Here is a 25,024-nt window from a genome sequence, read left to right as displayed (position 1 = left end):
TGTGAAGCTACTGTACAGCTATACTGTATGTAATGCAGCTGCCGCCTGACTGGATTATGAGGTGAATGGGTTCTAGGGGGTAATTTGGGTGTGGGGGTCGTTCGACAGTTAGGGAGTTGGCGGCTGAAGGGGGAGGTAACCACTAACCTGCCCCCTGGTGTTACCGTGGAGACTGGAGCATATGAAGTCGTGCTGTTTCTCTGACTGCTCAATCAGGTCACGTGAAGTCGGTCAGGAGCGCCGGGCGCCGCAGCCCTCTCGTCTGACGTGAGGGAGAGCGTAATCTGCCAGATGCACTGCCATGGGCACCTTCGGGGCATACGGCAACCGCCATCAGCCCGCAGTGGCAGAGAGAGAGAGAGAGAGAGAGAGAGAGAGAGAGAGAGAGAGAGAGGCCCTGGTAGTCAGCCAGAAAGGCCAGCACATGTTGGGTTTTAAGAAGTCAAACAGGCTTGGGTGACATTTTGGCTTTTGTTCCAATAAATGTGGTGCCTTTCAGTTTGGGGTGGATTCATTCACCATTATTCTAGAAGTGAAGAATGCAAATAAATACCAGCGTTATGGTGACTCCCATGCTCCAACACACACAACATACACACAAACGAACGCACACACATCGCATGCACACATTTGAGTGCACACACACACACACACACACACACATGCTTGGGTTAAACATTACATTTATATAGAGAGGAACACAACCTGAGAGAGGGAGATGGAGAGAAAGAGTGAGCAAAAAAATGGTGAGAGAGAGGGAGAAAGACAGCGGGGGCAGAGAGAGGGAGGGTGACAGAGAGGGTAGGAGTGGATGAAGAAAGAGAGGTAGACCGAAAAAGAGAAAGAGTGAAAGATATGGTAAGAGAGAAAGAGAGATGGAGAGAAACATTTACTCCACATCTACTATAAATTGTACTTGATGGAGAAAACAACCAATTCACCATGCTCTGGTTCAATAACAACAGCATGCTAACCAATTCACCATGCTCTGGTTCAATAACAACAGCATGCTAACCAATTCACCATGCTCTGGTTCAATAACAACAGCATGCTAACCAATTCACCATGCTCTGGTTCAATAACAACAGCATGCTAATCAATTCACCATGCTCTGGTTCAATAACAACAGCATGCTAACCAATTCACCATGCTCTGGTTCAATAACAACAGCATGCTAATCAATTCACCATGCTCTGGTTCAATAACAACAGCATGCTAACCAATTCACCATGCTCTGGTTCAATAACAACAGCATGCTAATCAATTCACCATGCTCTGGTTCAATAACAACAGCATGCTAACCAATTCACCATGCTCTGGTTCAATAACAACAGCATGCTAACCAATTCACCATGCTCTGGTTCAATAACAACAGCATGCTAATCAATTCACCATGCTCTGGTTCAATAACAACAGCATGCTAACCAATTCACCATGCTCTGGTTCAATAACAACAGCATGCTAACCAATTCACCATGCTCTGGTTCAATAACAACAGCATGCTAACCAATGACAGAAACTGACTAAGATTATGCATATGGCCTATTTTCTGTAGCACAGAAAATATTCAAATCATGCCTGTGTGCTGTGCGTTGTTGAATACTTTGCTTGAATCCGCCACCTATGTAAAACTACTGGTCCGCCCGGTGGAAAATGGAGAAAGAGAGAAAAACTAAGAAAACACAGTTTCCTGGTCTGGACATCTGGGCCCCAAACAGGACCCCCCCCCCCCCCCCCCCCCCACACACACACACACCAAACTGAGAGCCTGGTCGGGAGCCCCCCCTTCCAAAAGTCCCCCATCTCCCTGTGCGTGCCCTTTTTTTCAAATCATTCCCCTAAACTCCTACTAAACACAGGAACACACACGTTTCCCAGCTCTCCCAGGACCCACCCCTCCTCTTTCTTCTCCTCTCTCCAAGCTAAGTGACATGATCCCCCAGCATTATGTTCCTATTAAAACATGTCTAGATCATCACAGGGTACGCAGAAGGTCCGAGTGCAGAAAAAGCAAACAATGTCTGGATGTGTATCCACTGGACCATGGTTTACATTCCCACCACCCCCTCAGGTCTACTTGGTATCCACCAGGAGTTGTGGGGTTATCCAGGTGGAACTTCAGGGCCCTGTTTATACCGTAGTTCTAAACCCAGTTGCTCCAGTTTCAGTTGCTGTGGTGTTAAAGGTTGAAAAGAGAGTGTTGATCAACGTCAATTTAACACAAGAGCTGGAGAAAATAAACAACCACAGAAATAAGTCAAAGGTGACAAAGAGTATGCTGCTCAAAACGTTGTGTAGACTCTTCCAAAAGGGTTCTCGGCTGTCCCCATTGGATAACCATTTTTAGTTTCAACTTAAACCCTATTTGGTTCCAGGAACCCAAAACGGTTCAACTTGGAACTAGAAAGGTTCTACCTGGAATCAACAACGGTTCTTCAAAGGGTTCTCCTATGGGGACAGCTGAAGAACCCTTTTAGGTTGTAGATAGCACCTTTTTTCAAAGAGCGTATATATCAGTTGAATTAAGGATGACTTACAGAACCAGCAAACAGAGAGGTATTAGAGTTTATCATGTGCCATGTGAACCAACAAGTACTCCATCCCAACCAGACTACACTAGATCATTCTGGATCATTCTGGATTGAGCTAGTTCTGGTTCTGGTTTTAGTTGTCATAATATCCCAGTAGTGTCATGCTGATGTAATGTTTAGACTGCAGAGGACTTCTAGAACCACTCAAAGTGGAAGGGTGGATCTGTGATGTGAGGAATATTCACACACAATTGCATTTATTCCTTTGTGTTTCACATGTTGTTCAAACATAAACTACAGTATGTAGACTATAGGAAAATCAGCTTCACTGTTGGATGCTTCACACTCCATACGTTTTAGTTTATAGAGATAGCCTACATAGGGGTTTGTCTTCGCAATTGTCTCTCTGTATAAGAAGAAGCATTCAATTCTGGAACATTTTTGTAAGACACAATGAATAAACAAATGAAAGAATGAATGAATACATTAAAACATCTGTTCATTCTTGACCCCTGGAGTAATGTGTACAGGAAGAGAGACCCCCTTCTTTCTCTGAAGAGGCAGGAATGCGATAATTGAAACCGTGTGTGTTGTAGAAACACAGCCGCAGAGAGAGTGTGTGTGTGTGTGTGTGTGTGTGTGTGTCTTTTCCCAGCTATTGGCCTACACACTGGCTGGTTCCCACTGCTTGTGTGAGTGTTTGTTCTGGGCTTGGAATCAGATACCAATTCACTACCCAGTACCATTCCCTGTCTCATAGAGGCATCCTTATGTTCTGTATTTTTATTACTGGACCAAGCAGAGGTCCTGCAGTATAGCCTACATTGGAGAGGATAATATGATATAATAGTCTAGTTTCTAACATTGTCAGCACACATACACACACACACACACACACACACACACACACACACACACACACACACACACACACACACACACACACACACACACACACACACACACACACACACACACACACAAAACACATCACACCCACACACACACCAATTCACCATGCTCTGGTTCAATAACAACAGCATGCTCACCAATTCACCATGCTCTGGTTCAATAACAACAGCATGCTAACCAATTCACCATGCTCTGGTTCAATAACAACAGCATGCTAACCAATTCACCATGCTCTGGTTCAATAACAACAGCATGCTAACCAATTCACCATGCTCTGGTTCAATAACAACAGCATGCTAACCAATGACAGAAACTGACTAAGATTATGCATATGGCCTATTTTCTGTAGCACAGAAAATATTCAAATCATGCCTGTGTGCTGTGCGTTGTTGAATACTTTGCTTGAATCCGCCACCTATGTAAAACTACTGGTCCGCCCGGTGGAAAATGGAGAAAGAGAGAAAAACTAAGAAAACACAGTTTCCTGGTCTGGACATCTGGGCCCCAAACAGGACCCCCCCCTACCCCCCCCACACACACACCAAACTGAGAGCCTGGTCGGGAGCCCCCCCCCCCCCCCCACACACACACACACACACACACACACACACACACACACACACAAAATGAGCATATTTTCTTTGTCAATGAAAGAAACCAGATGCAGTGACTTTAGGACGGCGGCAACATTGAGAAATTTGATTGAGTTATTCCCTCACAGATTACAATACAGTACAGCCTGTGAACAGTACAGTCAAATGAGGGCGGGTTTGTAGTCGTTGCTCCACAGGGCGGGACAGATAATGATGACGTACAGTGAAAGCTGCCTGTCTGTCTAGTGGAGAAGGGGAGTCGTGGAGCTCGGATGGGATAGCCTACTCTCCCGATGCTAGTGGAGTGAAGGTGTATCTGCCGGATAATATGCAACCGATCACTCTAGAAAAAAGACGTCGCCGATTCAGTTCCATCTGAAATAGGCTACACTGATGACGGATATCCAAGCGGATTGCCTCGTGATTCAAGCATTGATGGCAAGAAAATAATTTCCCCCAAAACAAGACGCGGCTTCAACCTGTCTGCAAATGCACCCTACAAATTAAAACGCGCATTTCAATAATTTACCCCATATTCATACAACAAGTTTCAGCGATCTTACCTGGTTTTTTGGACCTTTGCATTTTCCCCTTCAGCCATGGACGAAGACAATCAAGGTAACGTTACATCCCATTCACACGCATGTTTATCTTTCATGTGTCGATGTATTGATGTGTACACTAGGATCATTTTCGGCAGGCTACAGCAGGACCCAAGGCCGGTTTAATGACAACAATCAGGTTAACACTGTATTTACATTGAGGTATTGTGATATTTCACATAATAATAATAATAATAATAATAATAATAATAATACTATAATCTGCCTATATTATATGTTACAATAGATTTAAGGATGACGTTAGAAAATAAGAATACGAAAATAAATAGAAGGCATTTAGAATGTGAACCTTTATCCCTCTACATTGAGACAATTTACATGTTCACCCTCACTCGTGTGGTATAGCCACCCAGTTATGAGCATGTTTCATGGTTCCATGAGAAGTCATCTGACACAGAACCATCAGTCATCACACAGTGGATGTGTAGCGCGCTAATGCAGGATGGAGGGATATGGATTGACCTATATTCTACGTAAATAAGAACAAACAGGACTGTCACACTCCAGCGGATAGGCATGATGCCTGTATGAATACATCACTGTCACGAGGCTGAATGCAGAACGCATACTCCCTTGGCTTATTACAGTTTTTAACAGTCACTTTGGCACAAATTTCAGAACCTTGTGGTCATTTTTCAAAACTCTTGACACAAAACACAAAACGGTCATCACTTGTAACACAGGCTGTCCAACGTTCAAAACATTGCATTGTGCATTCATATCTTTAAAGGAACCTTGCACTTGCAGAATCATTGGTTCAAATAACTTATTTATCATGAAATACCATAGGAACATTCATTTAGATCACCCACACACAAGATACCGATAGTTTCACTGTGTAGTTGTTCGTACATTCATTAAATATTGTAGTACAAAATGTGTGACCTGATTTAGCTCATCATGGAAGGTTACATTCGATCAGCGAATCAGGTGGCTGCCTGCAACTCAATATATAGAGTATATAGAGTAGAGAGCTTTAGATGTTGTTCGACCAAACATTAGAACGCGCAAGATGTGTAATCTAAGCAACTTTGACCGTGGTATGATTGTTGATGCCACACATGGTGATTCCAGCATCTCAGAAACAGCTGCCCTCCTGGGATTTTTACGCACTACAGTCTCTAGAGTTTACAGAGAATGGTGCGATAAACAAAACACATTCAGTGAGCGGCAGTTCTGTGGGCAAAAACACCTTGTTAATGAGAGAGGTCAGAGGAGAATGTCCAGACTCATTCAAGCTAACAGAAAGGCCACAAATGCTCAAATAACAGCTGTTTAAAACAGGGGTGTGCATAAGGGCATCTCTTAACGTACAACACCGTGAATAATTCAGGCTGTTGTGGAGGCAAAAGGGGGTCCTACCCAGTACTAGATAGGTGTACCTAATAAAGTGGCCGGTGAGTGTACAGCGATGTCGAATCTGAAAACATGGTCTGGAAAGGGGCACATGGGAACATAGGAACAGTGTCCAATAAAGAATGATGATGAAATATTACATCCATAGATAATGTAGTCCAATTGGTTCATGTTCCACGGTAATTGGTATCAATGGATCTCGTTATCCTGAAACTTTCATGATCTAAACATGGAATATTGTTTGTCAGTTTCCATAAAACCATGCATTAAGAGTAATGCAACAGTTACTTATCATTTTTGAGCAGTTGTATCAATTGATAGTTAGATCATTGTAATGAAATGAATAGACAGTCATCTCAGATGTAATGTGTGAATTGCATTTTGAAATGGTAATACTTTGATGTTAAGTTGTGTCATTTTGAACAGGTGATTTTAGTTCAATGAACAAATGATCTTAGCTTTATGTGTATTGTATCCAAGCAATTGGAAAAAGTGTTAAGAGTTTTGCAAAATGTTCATTTTGATCATTGGTTGTGAGTTTTGTGTCTAGAGTTTTGAAAAATGACATTAAGGTTCCGAAATTAGTACCAAAGTGATTATAAAAAACTGTATTAAGACTTTAAGTCAGCAGGTCAGTTACACACACATTCCAGGCAAGCTCAACAGGTCGTTCCATATGTAGGGAAGGCTAATTCAAGCATTGCTCAGTGATATATAAAGTTATGACGAATTGAAGAGTGCTCTCTCTGGCTCAGTTCCATGACTAGATGCTTTGTGTGTGTGTGTGTGTGTGTGTGTGTGTGTGTGTGTGTGTGTGTGTGTGTGTGTGTGTGTGTGTGTGTGTGTGTGTGTGTGTGTGTGTGTGTGTGTGTGTGTGTGTGTGTGTGTGTGGACATAAGCACAATCGGCTCAGTAGGCTACACATAATTTGGATCTCTCTATTTGAGTCCCGACCCACCTTTTGAGAAAACACTGATCTACAGCTCTTGCTAGGCCCCTTTACTGTTTAGTCCAGAGCTATGTGATGTATGTTATTCACTGTGGCAGAGTGGAGCGAGGGAAGAGGGTACAGAGCCCTCATTGTGCTGCTATCAAAGTGCTTCCCCTCCAGTGGTGGGTGGGAGACGTCAGCAGCAGCACAGACACACACACACCACAGACAGACACGATAGACAGACATCACAGACATATTGTATGGTCCTGTGATGCCAACCAGAGATAATTGACAGTTAGACAGCCGAGAGAGGAAGACCGAACCCATTCCATCCTATCCCTGTTCCCCCTCTCCCTCACGGCAGTCTTCCCTAACACAGAGAGAGAGAGAGAGAGAGAGAGAGAGAGAGAGAGAGAGAGAGAGAGGATAGATTGTGGTCTGGAATGATAAGAGAGGTGTCAGTGTGTTTATTTGTGTGTGATAGAGGGGATCTCTGTGTGGTGTGTGTTGGAGGGGATGTGTGTGTGTGTTGGAGGGGATGTGTGTGTGTGTTGGAGGGGATGTGTGGGTGTTGGAGGGGATGTGTGTGTGTGTTGGAGGGGATGTGGTGTGTGTGTGTGTGTGTGTGTATATGTGTTGGAGGGGATGTGTGTGTGTTGGAGGGGATGTGTGGGTGTTGGAGGGGATGTGTGTGTATATGTGTTGGAGGGGATGTGTGTGTGTGTTGGAGGGGATGTGTGTGTGTTGGAGGGGATGTGTGTGTGTTTGTGTGTGTGTATATGTGTTGGAGGGGATGTGTGTGTGTGTGTATATGTGTTGGAGGGGATGTGTGTGTGTGTGTGTGTGTATGTCCTGGAAGGATACGCATAGCACCACATATGCCAGTTCTGCAGACAGTTGATGAGAGAGAGAGAGAGAGAAAGACCACCGGGCTTATTGTCTAGCACGCTTGGCTTGATTTAGGACACATGAAGGACATCATCATCACCAATCATTAGTGATCTCCTCACCCGAGATCTACAGTATATACACTATATGCCTGAACAGAACCAGAGCTTACCAGGGACACTGAGGAGAGACAGCCCAGGGAGGAGGTGATTAGGCTGGGTAGCAGGGCAGAGTGGGTGAGAGATGGTTCCTGGCTCTGCTCTATGGGATACTGTCTGTGACACGCCGGGTGTGAGGCGGTCGACAGGAGTCCTGCTGGGCCAGTGTGATTAACACACACACGCACGCACGCACGCCAGGCCAGGCCAGGCCAGATGGAGAGAGGGATATGGAGAGTAGGAGAATGAGAGAGCGGCCAAAGGATAATAGAGAGAACAGATAGAAATCAAGTGGTAGACAGAGAGAGAGCGGGAGGGAGTCAGAGAGCGAGAGAGAGAGGGAGGGAGGGAGGAAGAGGAGGGAAGGTTGGAGACAGGCCAGTGCAGGGATGAGTACATATTCCTCCTTAATCAATTCTTCAGTCTATTACTGGATTTCCGTTCAATAAAACTCCTATCTGTTGTGTGATGATTAGCTAACTGTGGGTGGTAGTAGTGATGTGATGATTAGCTAACTGTGGGTGGTAGTAGTGATGTGATGATTAGCTAACTGTGGGTGGTAGTAGTGATGTGCTGTACTCCTCTCCACCAGTGTTCATCCCCACCAGTGAGGCCTAATAGGAGAGAGCAGAGCACTCCTCATTCTCTCTCTCACACACACACACACACACACACACACACACACACACACACACACACACACACACACACACACACACACACACACACACACACACACACACACACAGGCGTTATAAAACTCTGGGCAGCAGCAGAAACGAAGGTGATTGAATCCGTCTGACATGCATGACACTCCACAATACGATGCTTCTCCTCAGACACCTGCTCTGATTGGTGCCTCACTGCTGCTTTGTTTAATCCACTCATTTTACATGAAGCAGAAGACTCTAATGACCAATTCTGAGCGGAACATTTGAACAGATTAAATGAACAGTGTGTTTATTAGCAGTGTCATTTCTACTAGCTTCAACTGTGGCACTTGAGAGTGTGTGTGTGTGTGTGTGTGTGTGTGTGTGTGTGTGTGTGTGTGTGTGCACAGCATTGACTGGTAGAGTGAGAGACCATATGGAATGAATCAGTGTTTTTATCCCTTTAGTTACGTTCACAGCATGTCTACCGACGGACTGTGTGTCTGTGTGTGTATGTTTGGCCACAAACCTCTCTGTTTACTCAGTGCGAAAACCGACCATTTTCATTGGCTACGCTTGTGTGCCCGTGCAGCCGCGAGGTTATGCCATGCACGCTCCTGGCTAGCCGAGGCGAGACACCTTCCACCTCGGAGGCGTATCTCAATAGTCTGATATGGCTTCCTCTGCTTGTCTCCTTGTCTCCTGTCCTTCATCTGCACTAATGAAGAATTGGACATTAAGCACCAACTACACTCAGCCACAGTATTTATTTATTTGACCTGAAGGCCTGCTATGCCCTCTACTCTGACCAACCCACATTCAGGATAGAAGTGGAGGAAGCAACGGTCCCAGACCTTCTCGTGTGCTTGCTTCTGTGGACGGCAAAATGGCTTCAGACAGAGAATGTTAAGGAGGTTGTTTGTTTACGTTTGGTCTTTGGAATAGATGGGGCGTCTCTGGACCTCCGTGTTTACCCAAGGCCCACCCTCTGTGAAGTAGCTAAGAGAAGTGCAGCTGAAAAGTTGATGGGTCACGGTTCAATGACTATATGAGCTCTCCACAATTTAGAGAAGCTCACGCTTAGCTGGTCCAGCAAGAAGACGTCCCTTTGCTCTGTTGCAGCACAGAGCTCACATTGTGCCGATCCACCATTTATTCAGGTGGACTGGAGTCCTTCAAAGTATGTCACAGCACAGTGGCCTGCCAAACTGACTGGCCCTCCCAGGGCTCCACTGACCTGATCAGTGGGTCAAGAGCTTGGGACTAGAAGGTTCTCTCTACATTTTTGTCAAAATTGAGTTGTTGACGTAGCCTTTTTCTGTTCAATGTTCTCTACTTATATAGTACAGTAAATACTCCAATTCACGTTGTTAAGATAAAAATTCATGACACCAGTCAAACCAATGAGCATTCAGAACTTTAAGGCCAATTATCTCAGAATCATTGCAGATAGAACCTTATAGTTCCAACCCACACGGCACACACTGGTTAAATCAACATTGTTTCCACGTCATTTTAATGAAATGACGTGGAACCAACGTGGTATAGACGTTAAAATGACCTCTGCCCAGTGGGAAGCTCTCAATGTGTCTGTATGGCATGACAACAATAGTGAGGGCACTAAAGCACATGCAGAGCTGGGACCAGCTCTGGTTTACTACTGCAGTTCTGCAGAAATAGATTGGATCCCAGCAGGCCAGTCTGGATTTAGACTACCACAACTGGATTCAAAGGAAAAAGTACCAACCAAAAATAATATGAAGACTACATTTTATTGGTAATAGTGCCTATGTGTTCCACGTCTCTCCATCTCTCTGTCTGCTGGCTGCTGACTGTGGGCTGCTGACTGTGGGCTGCTGACTGTGGGCTGCTGACTGTGGGCTGCTGACTGTGGGCTGCTGACTGTGGGCTGCTGACTGCTGGGCTGCTGACTGCTGGCTGCTGACTGCTGGCTGCTGACTGCGGGCTGCTGACTGCGGGCTGTGGGCTGCTGACTGTGGGCTGCTGACTGTGGGCTGCTGACTGTGGGCATGGTCAACACCCACTGCTGCCCCAATCAGTTACTTCTCAACCTAACCCTGAAGGGCCACCACCAGTCAGCCAGACTGGTCAATACTACGTCCCATAGCCTCTCTCTCCTTCTATCTGAGTTTAACAGCCATTTCCTTTCCAGTCTAAATATACTGTATATCAGTCTAAATATATATCTTATACATTGATTGGTGGGTTGTCTGGTTCTCCACCCAGGCCTCCCTGTGTGATTCAGCCCAGTGTGAGTCACCTCTGTCAGGCTGGGCTCTGTGTTGTGACTGCTGGGTGGTTGTCACCAACCTGATGCCCTGCTGGCTGTATAACAGAGACCTTGTTTGGCCTGGCTCAATATCTGATCATACAAACAGACACAGCAGAGAGGGGAGTTGATACTGTACGGTGGATGGGTTGAGTGGGTGTGTGTGTGTGTGTGTGGCCAGAGAGGTTTCAAGTCAATAAGTCACCATCTTATAACTTAAAACACACTGTTCCTATCACACACACCCTACTATAGGTCCAAACAAGCAGATGTTTCTATTGCATTTAACCTTTATTCACCCAGGTTAATGTTATTGAGATATGATCTCTTTTTTAAGAGAGACTGAATGATGTCAAGTCCACATTTTGAATGGTGGAGTGCAGTTATATGTCTATACAGTAAATTGGAGTTAGTTAAGTTGGAGTTTTGGGATTATTGACAGATGGGCCCACATGGAAGTTGAATCAGTTTCTCTCTCAGTGGATTTGATAGGGTTTGAAGGGTAGATGTAGCTGCGTAAATGCGCTCTGTGTTCTGTTGTGTTAGGAGAGACTGGGGAAATCCTCCTGAACCTCAGCACTGTTTTCTCAATCTTAAAAAAGGGGTCTAAGAAATGTTTCTAAGTGAGTGCGGTGTGCGTGGCAGGAATCTGTGAACTGTTGTGTCCCAGCAGAAGGGTCCTAGTGTTGGAGAGAGCACGCAGAGGTTCTACAGCCATCATTCCTCTCCAGTCCATGTTCCCTCCCTGGCTGGCTGATATACGGGGCTGCGTAGTAAAGGGTTCCACATGAAGAATGGTTGAATAGATTAAAAACAGACCTAGACCAGGCCTACAATACGGAGGTTTGGGGTGTGTGAGTGTGGGTGGGGGGGGGGGGGGGGCAGCGTGTGTGTGTGTGGGAGGGGGATTTTGGAAGCGTGAGGCAAATTGAGCTCTATTTTTCTCCTCTCTCTCAGAGCGTGCAAAAACTCCCAGGAGTCCTGGGTCATATGTTGAAAAGAATATTTGCGGGAAGAACAGCCCCCTCTCCAGTCTGGGCTTTGTCGGCCCTCAAGTTCAAGGTTCTGTCTGTGCCTGTGTGCGTCTGTCTATGCGTGCATTCGTGCCTGCATGTGTTACATGTTGGCTTTTGGGGAAGGGAAGGGAAGAGAAGGCCGACCAGAGTGGAGCGGAGGAAAAGGCACGGCTGGAACAGTTATGTAAGGGATCATAGATTGTAAAAGCTGCTGAAGATGCAGGAAAAAGGTGTATCCACCCTCAGTCACTACAGCCAGCCAGCATGCCAGGACATCCAGTCCCCCTCTGTCTCCAAACACACAGGATCTTATAACCTCTGGTTTCCTCAGGCTAAATGGGTCCTTCAAATGGATGGATCATTTGGGGTGGCCAGAACAGAGACTATTTATCCCCAGTATGTACTTTTATCCTTTTGACAATGGTGTTACTTTTCTAGGGATAGATTGGTGTTGGCTGGAGTGAGGAGTATATCTTCCTGAAAATGCTTTTATCCTCTTGACCACTGTCTTGTCTTCACGTCAGGTTTGATATGCACTGTTGGTTTTTGAGCTTGCAGCTTACTGGAAAGAAATGTACTTTGTGCATTTGTGATGGCAGGACACTGAATCAACAGTATAGTGCTGTACTACATAATCTGTCCATCTCAGTGCTCTCTCCTCTCCTCTCCTCTCCTCTCCTCTCCTCTCCTCTCCTCTCCTCTCCTCTCCTCTCCTCTCCTCTCCTCTCCTCTCCTCTCCTCTCCTCTCCTCTCCTCTCCTCTCCTCTCCTCTCCTCTCCTCTCCTCTCCTCTCCTTTGCTCTATAAGAGGATGTGTACAGTAATGCTTATTCTGGACCAGCATGTCAGTAGAGTAGACCATGCTCTGTCTGTCTCTCACTCTCTGTCTCTCTCACTCTCTGTCTGCCTCTCGCTCTCTGTCTGCCTCTCGCTCTCTGTCTGCCTCTCGCTCTCTGTCTGCCTCTCGCTCTCTGTCTGCCTCTCGCTCTCTGTCTGCCTCTCGCTCTCTGTCAGCCTCTCGCTCTGTCAGCCTCTCGCTCTGTCAGCCTCTCGCTCTCTGCCTGCCTCTCGCTCTCTGCCTGCCTCTCGCTCTCTGCCTGCCTCTCGCTCTCTGCCTGCCTCTCGCTCTCTCTGTCTGCCTCTCGCTCTCTCTGTCTGTCTCTCGCTCTCTCTGTCTGTCTCTGTCTGTCTCTCGCTCTCTTCATCTCTCTCTCTCTCTCTCTCTCTCTCTCTCTCTCCTTGTGTTCTGTGCCATGGTAGATCTGCACAAACTACTTTTTCTCTGGTGTAAAATACAGCCTCATCATGTAAAATGAATGTGTTGTTTAGTTGTGAGGAGAGGGATCAGCAGGTTCTGCTTCTGCTGTGGTGTTGCAGTAGTAGTACTCATACTCTTCCCCCGTGGAGATATATATATATACTGCTCAAAAAAATAAAGGGAACACTTAAACAACACATCCTAGATCTGAATGAAAGAAATAATCTTATTAAATACTTTTTTCTTTACATAGTTGAATGTGCTGACAACAAAATCACACCAAAATAATCAATGGAAATCCAATTTATCAACCCATGGAGGTCTGGATTTGGAGTCACACTCAAAATTAAAGTGGAAAACCACACTACAGGCTGATCCAACTTTGATGTAATGTCATTAAAACAAGTCAAAATGAGGCTCAGTAGTGTGTGTGGCCTCCACGTGCCTGTATGACCTCCCTAAAACGCCTGGGCATGCTCCTGATGAGGTGGCGGATGGTCTCCTGAGGGATCTCCTCCCAGACCTGGACTAAAGCATCTGCCAACTCCTGGACAGTCTGTGGTGCAACGTGGCGTTGGTGGATAGAGCGAGATATGATGTCCCAGATGTGCTCAATTGGATTCAGGTCTGGGGAACGGGCGGGCCAGTCCATAGCATCAATGCCTTCCTCTTGCAGGAACTGCTGACACACTCCAGCCACATGAGGTCTAGCATTGTCTTGCATTAGGAGGAACCCAGGGCCAACCGCACCAGCATATGGTCTCACAAGGGGTCTGAGGATCTCATCTCGGTACCTAATGGCAGTCAGGCTACCTCTGGCGAGCACATGGAGGGCTGTGCGGCCCCCCAAAGAAATGCCACCCCGCACCATGACTGACCCACCGCCAAACCGGTCATGCTGGAGGATGTTGCAGGTAGCAGAATGTTCTCCACGGTGTCTCCAGACTCTGTCACATCTGGTACGTGCTCAGTGTGAACCTGCTTTCATCTGTGAAGAGCACAGGGCGCCAGTGGCGAATTTGCCAATCTTGGTGTTCTCTGGCAAATGCCAAACGTCCTGCACGGTGTTGGGCTGTAAGCACAACCCACACCTGTGGACGTCGGGCCCTCATACCACCCTCATGGAGTCTGTTTCTGACCATTTGAGCAGACACATGCACATTTGTGGCCTGCTGGAGGTCATTTTGCAGGGCTCTGGCAGTGCTCCTGCTGCTCCTCCTTGCACAAAGGCGGAGGTAGCGGTCCTGCTGCTGGGTTGTTGCCCTCCTACGGACTCCTCCATGTATCCTGATGTACTGGCCTGTCTCCTGGTAGCGCCTCCATGCTTTGGACACTACGCTGACAGACACAGCAAACCTTCTTGCCACAGCTCGCATTGATGTGCCATCCTGGATGAGCTGCATTACCTGAGCCACTTGTGTGGGTTGTAGACTCCGTCTCATGCTACCACTAGAGTGAAATCACCGCCAGCATTCAAAAGTGACCAAAACATCAGCCAGGAAGTATAGGAACTGAGAAGTGTTATGTGGTCACCACCTGCAGAACCACTCCTTTATTGGGGGTATCTTGCTAATTGCCTATCATTTCCACCTGTTGTCTATTCCATTTGCACAACAGCATGTGAAATTTATTGTCAATCAGTGTTGCTTCCTAAGTGGACAGTTTGATTTCACAGAAGTGTGATTGACTTGGAGTTACATTGTGTTGTTTAAGTGTTCCCTTTATTTTTTTGAGCAATATGTATGTATGTATGCATGTATGTATGTATGTATGTATGTATGTATGTATGTATGTATGTATGTATGTATGTATGTATGTATGTATGTATGTATGTATGTATGTATGTATGTATGTATGTATGTATGTATGTATGTATGTATGTATATGTATATATATGTGTTGGTTGTGTTTGTCACAGCAAAACACCTCATAGTCAGTACCCAGCGGGGCCAGCCATATGACGAACAGGGACCCTCTGCATGACCTGCCTGTGTGTGTGTGTGGCTTTATGAGTGTACTGTATATATAGTGAGTGTTTAGGAGTATTCAGAGCAAAGTGAATGCTGCAGTTACCATGTATATAGTACTCAGCCAAAGTAGGTTGGTGGTGGAGGGCTCAGCCCCAGCTGTGTGTACAGTATCTCACGGTTTCCCACTCCCATGGACCAGGATGAGATAGCAGTTAATTGTGTGTGTATGTGCTTTGATGTGTGTGTGCATTTGTGCGTGTGTGTTTGTGTGTAGATGGAGAGGATTACCGGCTGCTGCAAGCCCTCTCCATGCTTAAACAAATGGGGGAGATGAGCTCTGGAGGGACGGGGACAGTTAGTGGATTAAGGGTCATAGGCTGGAGCTGCTGGCTGTCACCTTCCTACACCCAACTGGAGCTGCTGGCTGTCACCTCCCTACATCCAACTGGATCTGCTGGCTGTCACCTTCCTACACCCAACTGGAGCTGCTGGCTGTCACCTCCCTACATCCAACTGGATCTGCTGGCTGTCACCTTCCTACATCCAACTGGAGCTGCTGGCTGTCACCTTCCTACATCCAACTGGAGCTGCTGGCTGTCACCTCCCTACACCCAACTGGAGCTGCTGGCTGTCACCTCCCTACATCCAACTGGAGCTGCTGGCTGTCACCTTCCTTCATCCAACTGGAGCTGCTGGCTGTCACCTCCCTACATCCAACTGGAGCTGCTGGCTGTCACCTCCCTACATCCAACTGGAGCTGCTGGCTGTCACCTCCCTACATCCAACTGGAGCTGCTGGCTGTCACCTCCCTACATCCAACTGGAGCTGCTGGCTGTCACCTTCCTACATCCAACTGGAGCTGCTGGCTGTCACCTCCCTACATCCAACTGGAGCTGCTGGCTGTCACCTTCCTACATCCAACTGGAGCTGCTGGATGTCACCTCCCTACACCCAACTGGAGCTGCTGGCTGTCACCTCCCTACACCCAACTGGAGCTGCTGGCTGTCACCTTCCTACACCCAACTGGAGCTGCTGGCTGTCACCTTCCTACACCCAACTGGAGCTGCTGGCTGTCACCTTCCTACACCCAACTGGAGCTGCTGGCTGTCACCTTCCTACACCCAACTGGAGCTGCTGGCTGTCACCTTCCTACACCCAACTGGAGCTGCTGGCTGTCACCTTCCTACACCCAACTGGAGCTGCTGGCTGTCACCTTCCTACATCCAACTGGAGCTGCTGGCTGTCACCTTCCTACATCCAACTGGAGATGTGGGCTGAATGGAGAGACACCAAACAGGATACAAACATGACAGAGATGAGAAACCATCCCTTTCTTCACAAATACAGGAAATGTACATCACTACTACATTGAGACTTTGGTCCCACTATATTTAGATGGTCTACAGATGGTCATACTATCAACACGCTATATGTTGATAAGCAAACACTTACTAAGGTTAAGGTTAGGTTTAGAATAAGGGTTAAGGTTAGGGTTAGTGGATAGTTAGTTGACATGATGTTGACAGTTATTGAACATCTACTGAACATCTACAAACCATCTCCTTGGGACTATCCAAATAAAGTGTTACCAAGACTTTCCCCATGTCAATAATGAGATGAGAAGCCTGATCCTTGATCTGATTTAACAAAGTCCCCTGACTACATATACGGCATACCAATCAGGGATCTTTCTGCCATTGTAATCCATTGAAGTCCAAACAGTGTCAGAAAAACATTTTCAGGATGGAAAAAAGATTTAAGTGATTAACTTAAATGATTAAAACCAGATATCAATTATGTAGAAAAGATAATGGACCCGTATATATTTGAATACAATAATCTTTGTGTCAAGGGGGTACTCAAGGAAGCAGGAGGGGTGAAGTCAGGCGCCGGAGACAAATGTCCGTGAACACACGTTTAATGGGCGTAATCCTCAAACAGCCAAAAACAGGCAAGGCAGGGCAGCAATACAAAAACAACAGTATGAGCCTGAAAGCAAAGTAGGGGAGCAGCACAAACTCATCAGCCTTATAAATACACAGGCAGAGGAAAAACACCTAACCCCAGTCTAACCAACCTGACGAAACGCACAAAAAACAAACCTAAACAGAAAGACTAAATAACCCCCCACTAATGAACTAACACAACACAGGTGCAAACCTAAACTAGACCTAACAAAAGGAAAATGAACAGAGGATCGGTGGCAGCTAGTAGGCCGGCGGCGCCGAGCGCCGCCCGAATGGGGAGTGGCGCCACCTTCAGTCGACGTTGTGACACTTTGAGAACTGAAAATAATATGTAGGCAGTCAAGGAGAACTGAAAATTCCCAAAACAATGAATTTATCAGTATTCATTTTGTTTTTATGTTTGAGCAAAATAACACAGGATTAGCCATAGCAAAATGCATAGAATTGCAGGAAATTTGCTTTAAAACTGCAACAATTTCTCTCAGCTCCATGGCAGAAGGTGTAGAATTGCAGGAAATTGACTTAAAAATGCTAAAAAGGATCTATGGCGCCAAGATAGGGGCCCCTAAAATGTTCTCTAAAATGTTCTCTAAAATGTTCTCTATAATGTAGCAGCGCCATAAGGCCGACCGCACTCTGCCACGCCCCTGCCACTCCCCATGCCACGCCCACCACTTAAACCCCTTTTGATCCAGAAAAACGCTGCCGATGATAATCAGAGGAGTTGGCTAAAGCACATACAGATCTGGGACCAGCCTAGTCGTCTTGACAGTGGGACAATCTCAAGTACTGAAGGGGATGTACATTGCAGTGCAGTGTAGTGAATCACTGTGTGTAGCCTGTATCTGTTCTGCTGATACAATACGGAGGATCCTAACGTATTCTATTGGCCTTTGAAACCTCTCCACTACATTGTGTGGGGATTTGTGAGAGGAGAGCAGAAAGAATGACTAATGTTTTTCATGGTGGGAAGCGTGAAATGAAATGTGAATGGCCTCCAAGGCAGGTCGGTCTACTCAGGCTCTCTGGACTAGGTCAGCCTGACAGGCTGAAGAATGGGCCTGCAGATGTCCAAGAGAGCATTGATAACGAGACCTTTTCACAAGGACAGTAGCGGCTAGATATCAAGCTGTATCAAGACGCTGTCCTGGGGGGGAATAATACACATGCAGTAATGCACACACGCACACACACGCACACACACACACACACACACACACACACACACACACACACACACACACACACACACACACACAGTCAAGAGTGCCTCGGGGTGTAGACAGAGATTTACAGTGGCTCTGAGGCATGGGTCCCTTCACACACACATTTAATCTCCTGTCACCTCTGTCACGTCACATCATATCTCTGGCTGGAATACACAAACACTATGAAACAAGCCCTCCCTCCCTCCCTATGAGGGGTCACTAGCTACGGAAATACATTACGTGAATGAGATCCCACAATCCCACAGACATCAATGAGGATCTCCATATGTGTGTCAAAGTGATACTCCAAATATATAGACGATGGCCAAGTTCACTAACATCATGGTGTTCTCTGAGTAGCTTTAGCAGAGCAAACTGTCATTGCTGATTTTTCACCAGAGGTTTGATGGCTAGATTAGTTATAGCTTAACATGATATTATTACTGTAGAATGAGGTGGTAGACAATACCATGTGTAGCTAGACGCACTGGTGGGAGATGTCCATAAATGAAATGGTTATACTTTAGAGTTGTTTCCAAGGGTGAATATGGAGAAAATGACTATTACCAACATCTGGACCTGGATGGAATGATTATATTTGTTTTCCAGAGGCTGTAAATTGTTTCCACTAGTTTTCCCACTTTCCACTTTAAAATATATCGTTCCCTTGTAATTCTAGGATTTATTCAACACGCAGGGAGAAATATTCAGTAAATATGATACTTCACTTATCTGAAGACTTGACAAACTGTACAGGTGGCTGTAAATAATAAGAAGACAGTGATTATTGTCCTTCCTCTAGATAAAATACAATTTTCACTATTTAAAATCATCATCAGCATTCAATTTCTCAAGAAAGGGAGAAGCACTTGAGCCCTGTATGCCTAAAAATGTTCAAAGAGCCATAATGAGAACAGTGGCACGTTAAACCCTTGTGTTTACAGCAACAGAACCACCATGTTGGATCATCAAGAAAGGTACTGATCTTATTTCTTGGAGTATCAAGCCTTTTTGAGCACCTTTGTCTCTTCCACTCTCCTATCTTATTGTCCCAGGAAGGAAACCAGATGGTTATTATAGATTAGTGATGGATCAATCTTTTCATTTTCAAATCATAGATACATACAGTAGATATGAACCCAGCGTTACTGAACTTCATACAGATCATCTGAGTTCCATCCAGCTGGATCTCTTCAAACAGGAAGCTTCATATTATTTCCTGTATCCTATGTTATTTTGCATGACTGCATCTTCTCAACATCTGGCTACCCCAATATTCAGCTCTATGAAGCTGGGTCACAGCTGGATGTGACATGGGTTCAGGTGGGTTGAATGCAACAGTGTGACTATATCAAAATATTGTAATTTATATCAAATTGTTAATGTGTTTTGAAGGATAATTGAGGGGTATTACTGTAGCTAGAGGGGGTTACCATTTTTCATTATTTCCCCAAAATACAGTGCTGTGAAAAAGTATTTGCCCCTCCCTGATTTCTTATTTTTTTGCACATTTGTCACACTTAAATGTTTCAGATCATCAAACAAATGTAAATATTACACAAAGATAACCCAAGTAAACACAAAATGCAGTTTAAGTGATGATTTTATTTATTAAGGGAAAAAGGCTATCTGAACCTTCATGGCCCTATGTGAAAAAGTAATTGCCCCCTAAACCTAATAACTGGTTGTGCCACCCTCAGCAGCAACAACTGCAATCAAGCGTTTGCGATAACTGGCAATGAGTCTTTCACATCGCTGTGGAGGAATTTTGGCCCACTCTTCTTTGCAGAATTGTTTTAATTCAGCCACATTGGAGGGTTTTCGAGCATGAACCGCCGTTTTAAGGTCACGCCACAGCATCTCAATCGGATTCAAGGCCCGACTTTGACTAGGCCACTCCAAAACCTTCATTTAGTTTTTTTTAAGCCATTCAGAGGTGGACTTGCTGGTGTGTTTTGGATATTTGTCCTGCTGCAGAACCCAAGTGCGCTTCAGCTTGAGGTCACGAACTGATGGCCGGACATTCTCCTTCAGGATTTTTTGGTAGATAGCAGAATTCATGGTTCCATCAATCACAGCAAGTCGTCCAGGTCCTGAAGCAGCAAAGCAGCCCCAGACCATCACACTACCACCACTATATTTACTGTTGGTATGATGTTCTTTTTCTGAAATGCTATGTTACTTTTACGCCAGATGTAACGGGACGCACACCTTCCAAAAAGTTCAGCTTTTGTCTCATCAGTCCACAGAATATTTTCCCAAAAGTCTTGGGGATCATCAAGATGTTTTTTGCCAAAAGTGAGACGAGCCTTTATGTTATTTTTGGTCAGCAGTGGTTTTCGCCTTGGAACTCTGCCATGGATGCTGTTTTTGCCCAGTCTCTTTCTTATGGTTGAGTCATGAACACTGACCTTAGCTGAGGCAAGTGAGGCCTGCAGTTCTTTAGATGTTGTTGTGGGTTCTTTTGTGACCTCTTGGATGAGTTGTCGCTGCGCTCTTGGGGTAATTTTGGTAGGCCAGCCACTCCTGGGAAGGTTCATCACTGTTCCAAATTTTCTCAATTTCTGGATAATGGCTCTCACCGTGGTTCACTGGAGTCCCAAAGCTTTAGAAATGGCTTTGTAACCCTTTCCAGACTGATAGATGTCAATTACTTTGTTTCTCATCTGTTCCTGAATTTCTTTGGATCGCGGCATGATGTCTTGCTTTTTGAGATCTTTTGGCCTACTTCACTTTGTCAGACAGGTTCTATTTAAGTGATTTCTTGATTCAACAGGTCTGGCAGTAATCAGGCCTGGGTGTGGCTAGTGAAATTGAACTCAGCTTTCCAAAAAATGTGATTAACCACAGTAAATTCATGATTTAACAAGGGGGGCAATTACTTTATCACATAGGGCCATGAAGGTTCGGATAGCTTTTTTCCCTTAATAAATAAAATGATCACTTAAAAACTGCATTTTGTGTTTACTTGGGTTATCTTTGTGTAATATTAAAAATTGTTTGATCTGAAACATTTAAGTGTGACAAATGTGCAAAAAAATAAGAAATCAGGAAGGGGGTAAATACTTTTTCACAGCACTGTATGTAATCCATGTCATATTTATATCTTGTAGGCCTATTTTGATATCTGAAAATGGCAACAGTTGGATTAAATGTTTTTTTTCTTGAAATCTGTGGCCAAACATTTGTTTTTAATATCTTATAGGCAGCATAAAGATTATCAACTAATTACTGTCGACCTCACTACTGTAGCTGCATTTAAATGCCACACTAACTGCCCAATGGTACCATACTAAATCACATAGCAACCAATAGGTCTGCACTCTGCACTTTAGCTCCACCAATAGAAAATCTGCATTTCTCAACACTTCCTCATAAAGATGCTGCTAGTAACAGTTGAAATGTCTACCTCTGTAAACTTCATCACCATCTCAGTTCCAGACAAACTAGAGAAGTGAATAAAAAAACCATGTTATGTGGAGGCGTACAATCTGCAAAAAGTTGTATATAATAAAGTCCAGAGAAAAAGAGGATGTCTGACTGACCTCAACCACCCACGTATTCCCTGTGATAAAGTCATCCCAGCTCGACTTTTTACATGTTTGCTGTGATCCTGCTGTTCTCCTCCCACAGAACAACACAGAGAGCAGGCAACAGCAGCTAGAGTCCTACTTGGCAGCCAGCGTGTCTTTCTCTCTCTTATACTCCCTCATGCTCTTTTCCAGATGCGCTGTCTGGATGGCCAGAGCCCAATATAAACAGTTCAGTCATTCAGTGCAGCCTCCCTCAGCCTCACAGGCTCTGTTCTGTTTGTCTCCTCAGGGCCTCCGTATCAGACGACTGGCCAGTGGCAGATACACTCCAGTCATTTCTTGAGTGACTCACACTGGAGGACTGTAGGGGTTCTAAAGAGGGTTCTAAGAGAGGCCCTGTTAACATTTGTGTTGTTCTTTTACTTCCTTACTACTAATGCTATGACTAATAGTAGTGATAGTGTGTGGATGAGGCTTCTGAACCTCACAATAGAATACAGGACTCTCACGTGCTGACAGTCATCCACTGCTGTAAAGCTAACCCAATGGAGATCTAACCGTTCCAGTAGGCCTTTATATTCCATCCACCATATTGGAATTCAGAGATTTCCGTGCATGACAACTTCCAACCGCTTGTTCCTTCGCCAACCACCAAGGAGTCGTTTACCGCGTCTCCACCCCCTACTCTAAAGTCTGACCCTAAATGACTTGATGATTGATAGTCAATTATAACCTCTGCTCGTCATTGGAGGTTCAGAGGCTTATCTCCCATTATTATCCACAGTCACTGTCCCCGGAGCTGTTTTATTGCCTCCTAAACGGCCTGATCCAGCGGTCACACTGTTCTCTGATCAGTGGTGTGTGTCCTAGGGTGACTTTGTAGAGTAGACGCTGTAGTGCGTCCTATGGTAGGGTGACGTTTTAAGACACTGTAGTATTTGTGTCGTAGGGTGACATGGTAGATGCTGCTGTAGACGCCGCAGGCTCCGTTAGTGAGATGTGCTACTTTCCCCTCGCCGGCACCAATCAGTAATCTTCACACATTGTCTGGCCTGACACACAATACAGACAAAAGTCCTTGGTTGCTTTAATTACAGCCTAGGGCCAATGCTTCAATTAATATTGTCTAAATTCGTTTTAATAATTTTTTTGTTTTATGTAAGTATTCTATATTTTAAGTACTGCGATATACAGTATACAACAATATGGATGTTTTGTAGAGAACGGTAGTAGAGGTCTGAACGGTGCTTCCACAGTATCCCCTCTATCCTCCTTTAAGTCAATGTGTAGGAAAGAAGGGGCCCAGGTTGTGCTCTCATGCCCTCATGCCATACCCAGCTTCCCCCCTGGAAGTCTCTCCTTGGGAAAGGAGACATGGCCTCAGCCGGATGGTGCATGCACGATAAGATAAGAAGGCCCCTCTGAGGTAGACTCATGGCAAGGGTATTTTAAAGGGGAATTCATTGGTCACAACTCAAAACATGCAAAACTCTCTAAAAATGTACTGTAAACTCTCTTTAAAAATGGGCACTGAAAAGAAAGCAGGGACACAGTCATAATATAGTCATTCACAACATATGCCTACCCCCAAGCCATAAGACTCTAATCAAATGGCTACCCAGACTATTTGCATTGCCCCCCCCTTTTTACACCACTGCTACTCTTTGTTGTTATCATCTATGCATAGTCACTTTAATAACTCTACTTACATGTACATATTACCTCAACCCTGTATATAGTCTCACTATTGTTATTTTACTGCTGCTCTTTAAGTACTTGTTACTTTTATTATTATTTTTTTTTTTAACTGCATTGTTGGTTAAGGACTCGTAAGTAAGCATTTCACTGTAAGGTCTACACCTGTTGTATTCTGCGCATATGACTAATAAAATTTGATTTGATTTGATGCTGTGATTCGCTCCTTTAATACGCAGGAAGTGACACGTGAAAGGAGGATCATCAAGAGTAATCAAAGGCAACCCTACTGCAGTCAGCGCCTGTAACTGAGTAGAGATAAAGAACAGGGGACCCTGCTGCCAAAACGAGTAATCTAATTTGTTAGGAAGAGCATGACACATGATGACCCAAAAATAGACTAATTACGTCCCTGTTTTCATCTCCGGAAGGGAAGCGGAAGCGTTCCTTTAATGTGGATTTTTGGCAAACGTTAGCAGTAAAAACGGTGATCTTGTTTAATTCCATATGAATAAGTCATTGTGGCTGGTGCGCTTTGCTGTCGGGGTGGGTTTAGGCTTACAGGGGGAGCGATTTGTGCTTCAAGCCTCTGGTGCTTTTTGATCATTAAACAGCTGTGTTGTGATGCATTTGTTTTGATGTTGAAATCCCCTTTTATTTGGGGCAATGTTTGGATCTCAGAAATAGCAGAAATGACAGCAAACATTCCCAGCGAGTGACTGTCGCCGACGCAATCAAGCGAAATATGCTGTTGAATACAAAAATGAAAGCAAGAATGAGTTGCACAAAATCAGAAAATTACAATGCATATTTTTTTGTGTAAATCAATGACAATCCAAACAACTGAAGCAAACTATACTGAACAAAATATATAAATGCAACATGCAACAATTCGAAAGGTTTTTCTGAGTTAGTTCATATAAGAAAATCAGTTAATTGACATAAATTCATTAGGCTCTAATCTATGGATTTCACATGACTGGGACTACAGATATGCATCTGTTAGTCACAGATACCTTTGAAAACAAGGTAGGGGCGTGGATCAGAAAACCAGTCAGTATCTGGTGACCATCATGCAGCGCAACACATCTCCTTCACATAGAGTTGATCAGGCTGTTGATTGTGTCCTGTGGAATGTTGTCCCACTCCTCTTCAATGGCTGTGCGAAGTTTCTGGATATTGGCCGGAACTGGAACACGCTGCCGTACATATCGATCCAGAGCATCCCAAACATGCTCAATGGGTGACATGTCTGGTGAGTGTGCAGGCCATGGAAGAACTGCCACATTTTCAGCTTCCAGGATTTTTTACAGATCCTTGTGACATGGGGCCGTGCATTACCATGCTGAAACATGGTGGCGGATGAATGACACAACAATGGGCCTCAGGATCTTGTCACGGTATCTCTGTGCATTTAAATTCCCATCGATAAAAGGAAATTTT

At 45.0% G+C, this 25,024-nt stretch overlaps 1 protein-coding gene across 1 annotated transcript in view; it reads left to right on the top strand.

The window, feature by feature from the left end:
* Positions 1 to 4,259: 4,259 nt before the first annotated feature.
* The window catches only part of LOC106606720 (cytohesin-3), a 52,394-nt gene continuing 31,629 nt past the window's right edge, over positions 4,260 to 25,024 (top strand). Inside the window, exon 1 of the mRNA XM_082976401.1 lies at positions 4,260 to 4,654. Coding sequence (XP_082832527.1) covers positions 4,636 to 4,654 — 19 coding nt within the window. The 5' untranslated portion in view covers positions 4,260 to 4,635. The remainder of the gene's footprint in view (positions 4,655 to 25,024) is intronic.

This window comes from Salmo salar, chromosome 06 (genome assembly GCF_965601325.2).
Source record: "Salmo salar chromosome 06, fSalSal1, whole genome shotgun sequence".
Taxonomy (NCBI): Eukaryota; Metazoa; Chordata; class Actinopteri; order Salmoniformes; family Salmonidae; genus Salmo; species Salmo salar.
Note: the sequence above shows the minus strand (reverse complement) of the source record. Positions and strands in the feature narration are given on the sequence as shown.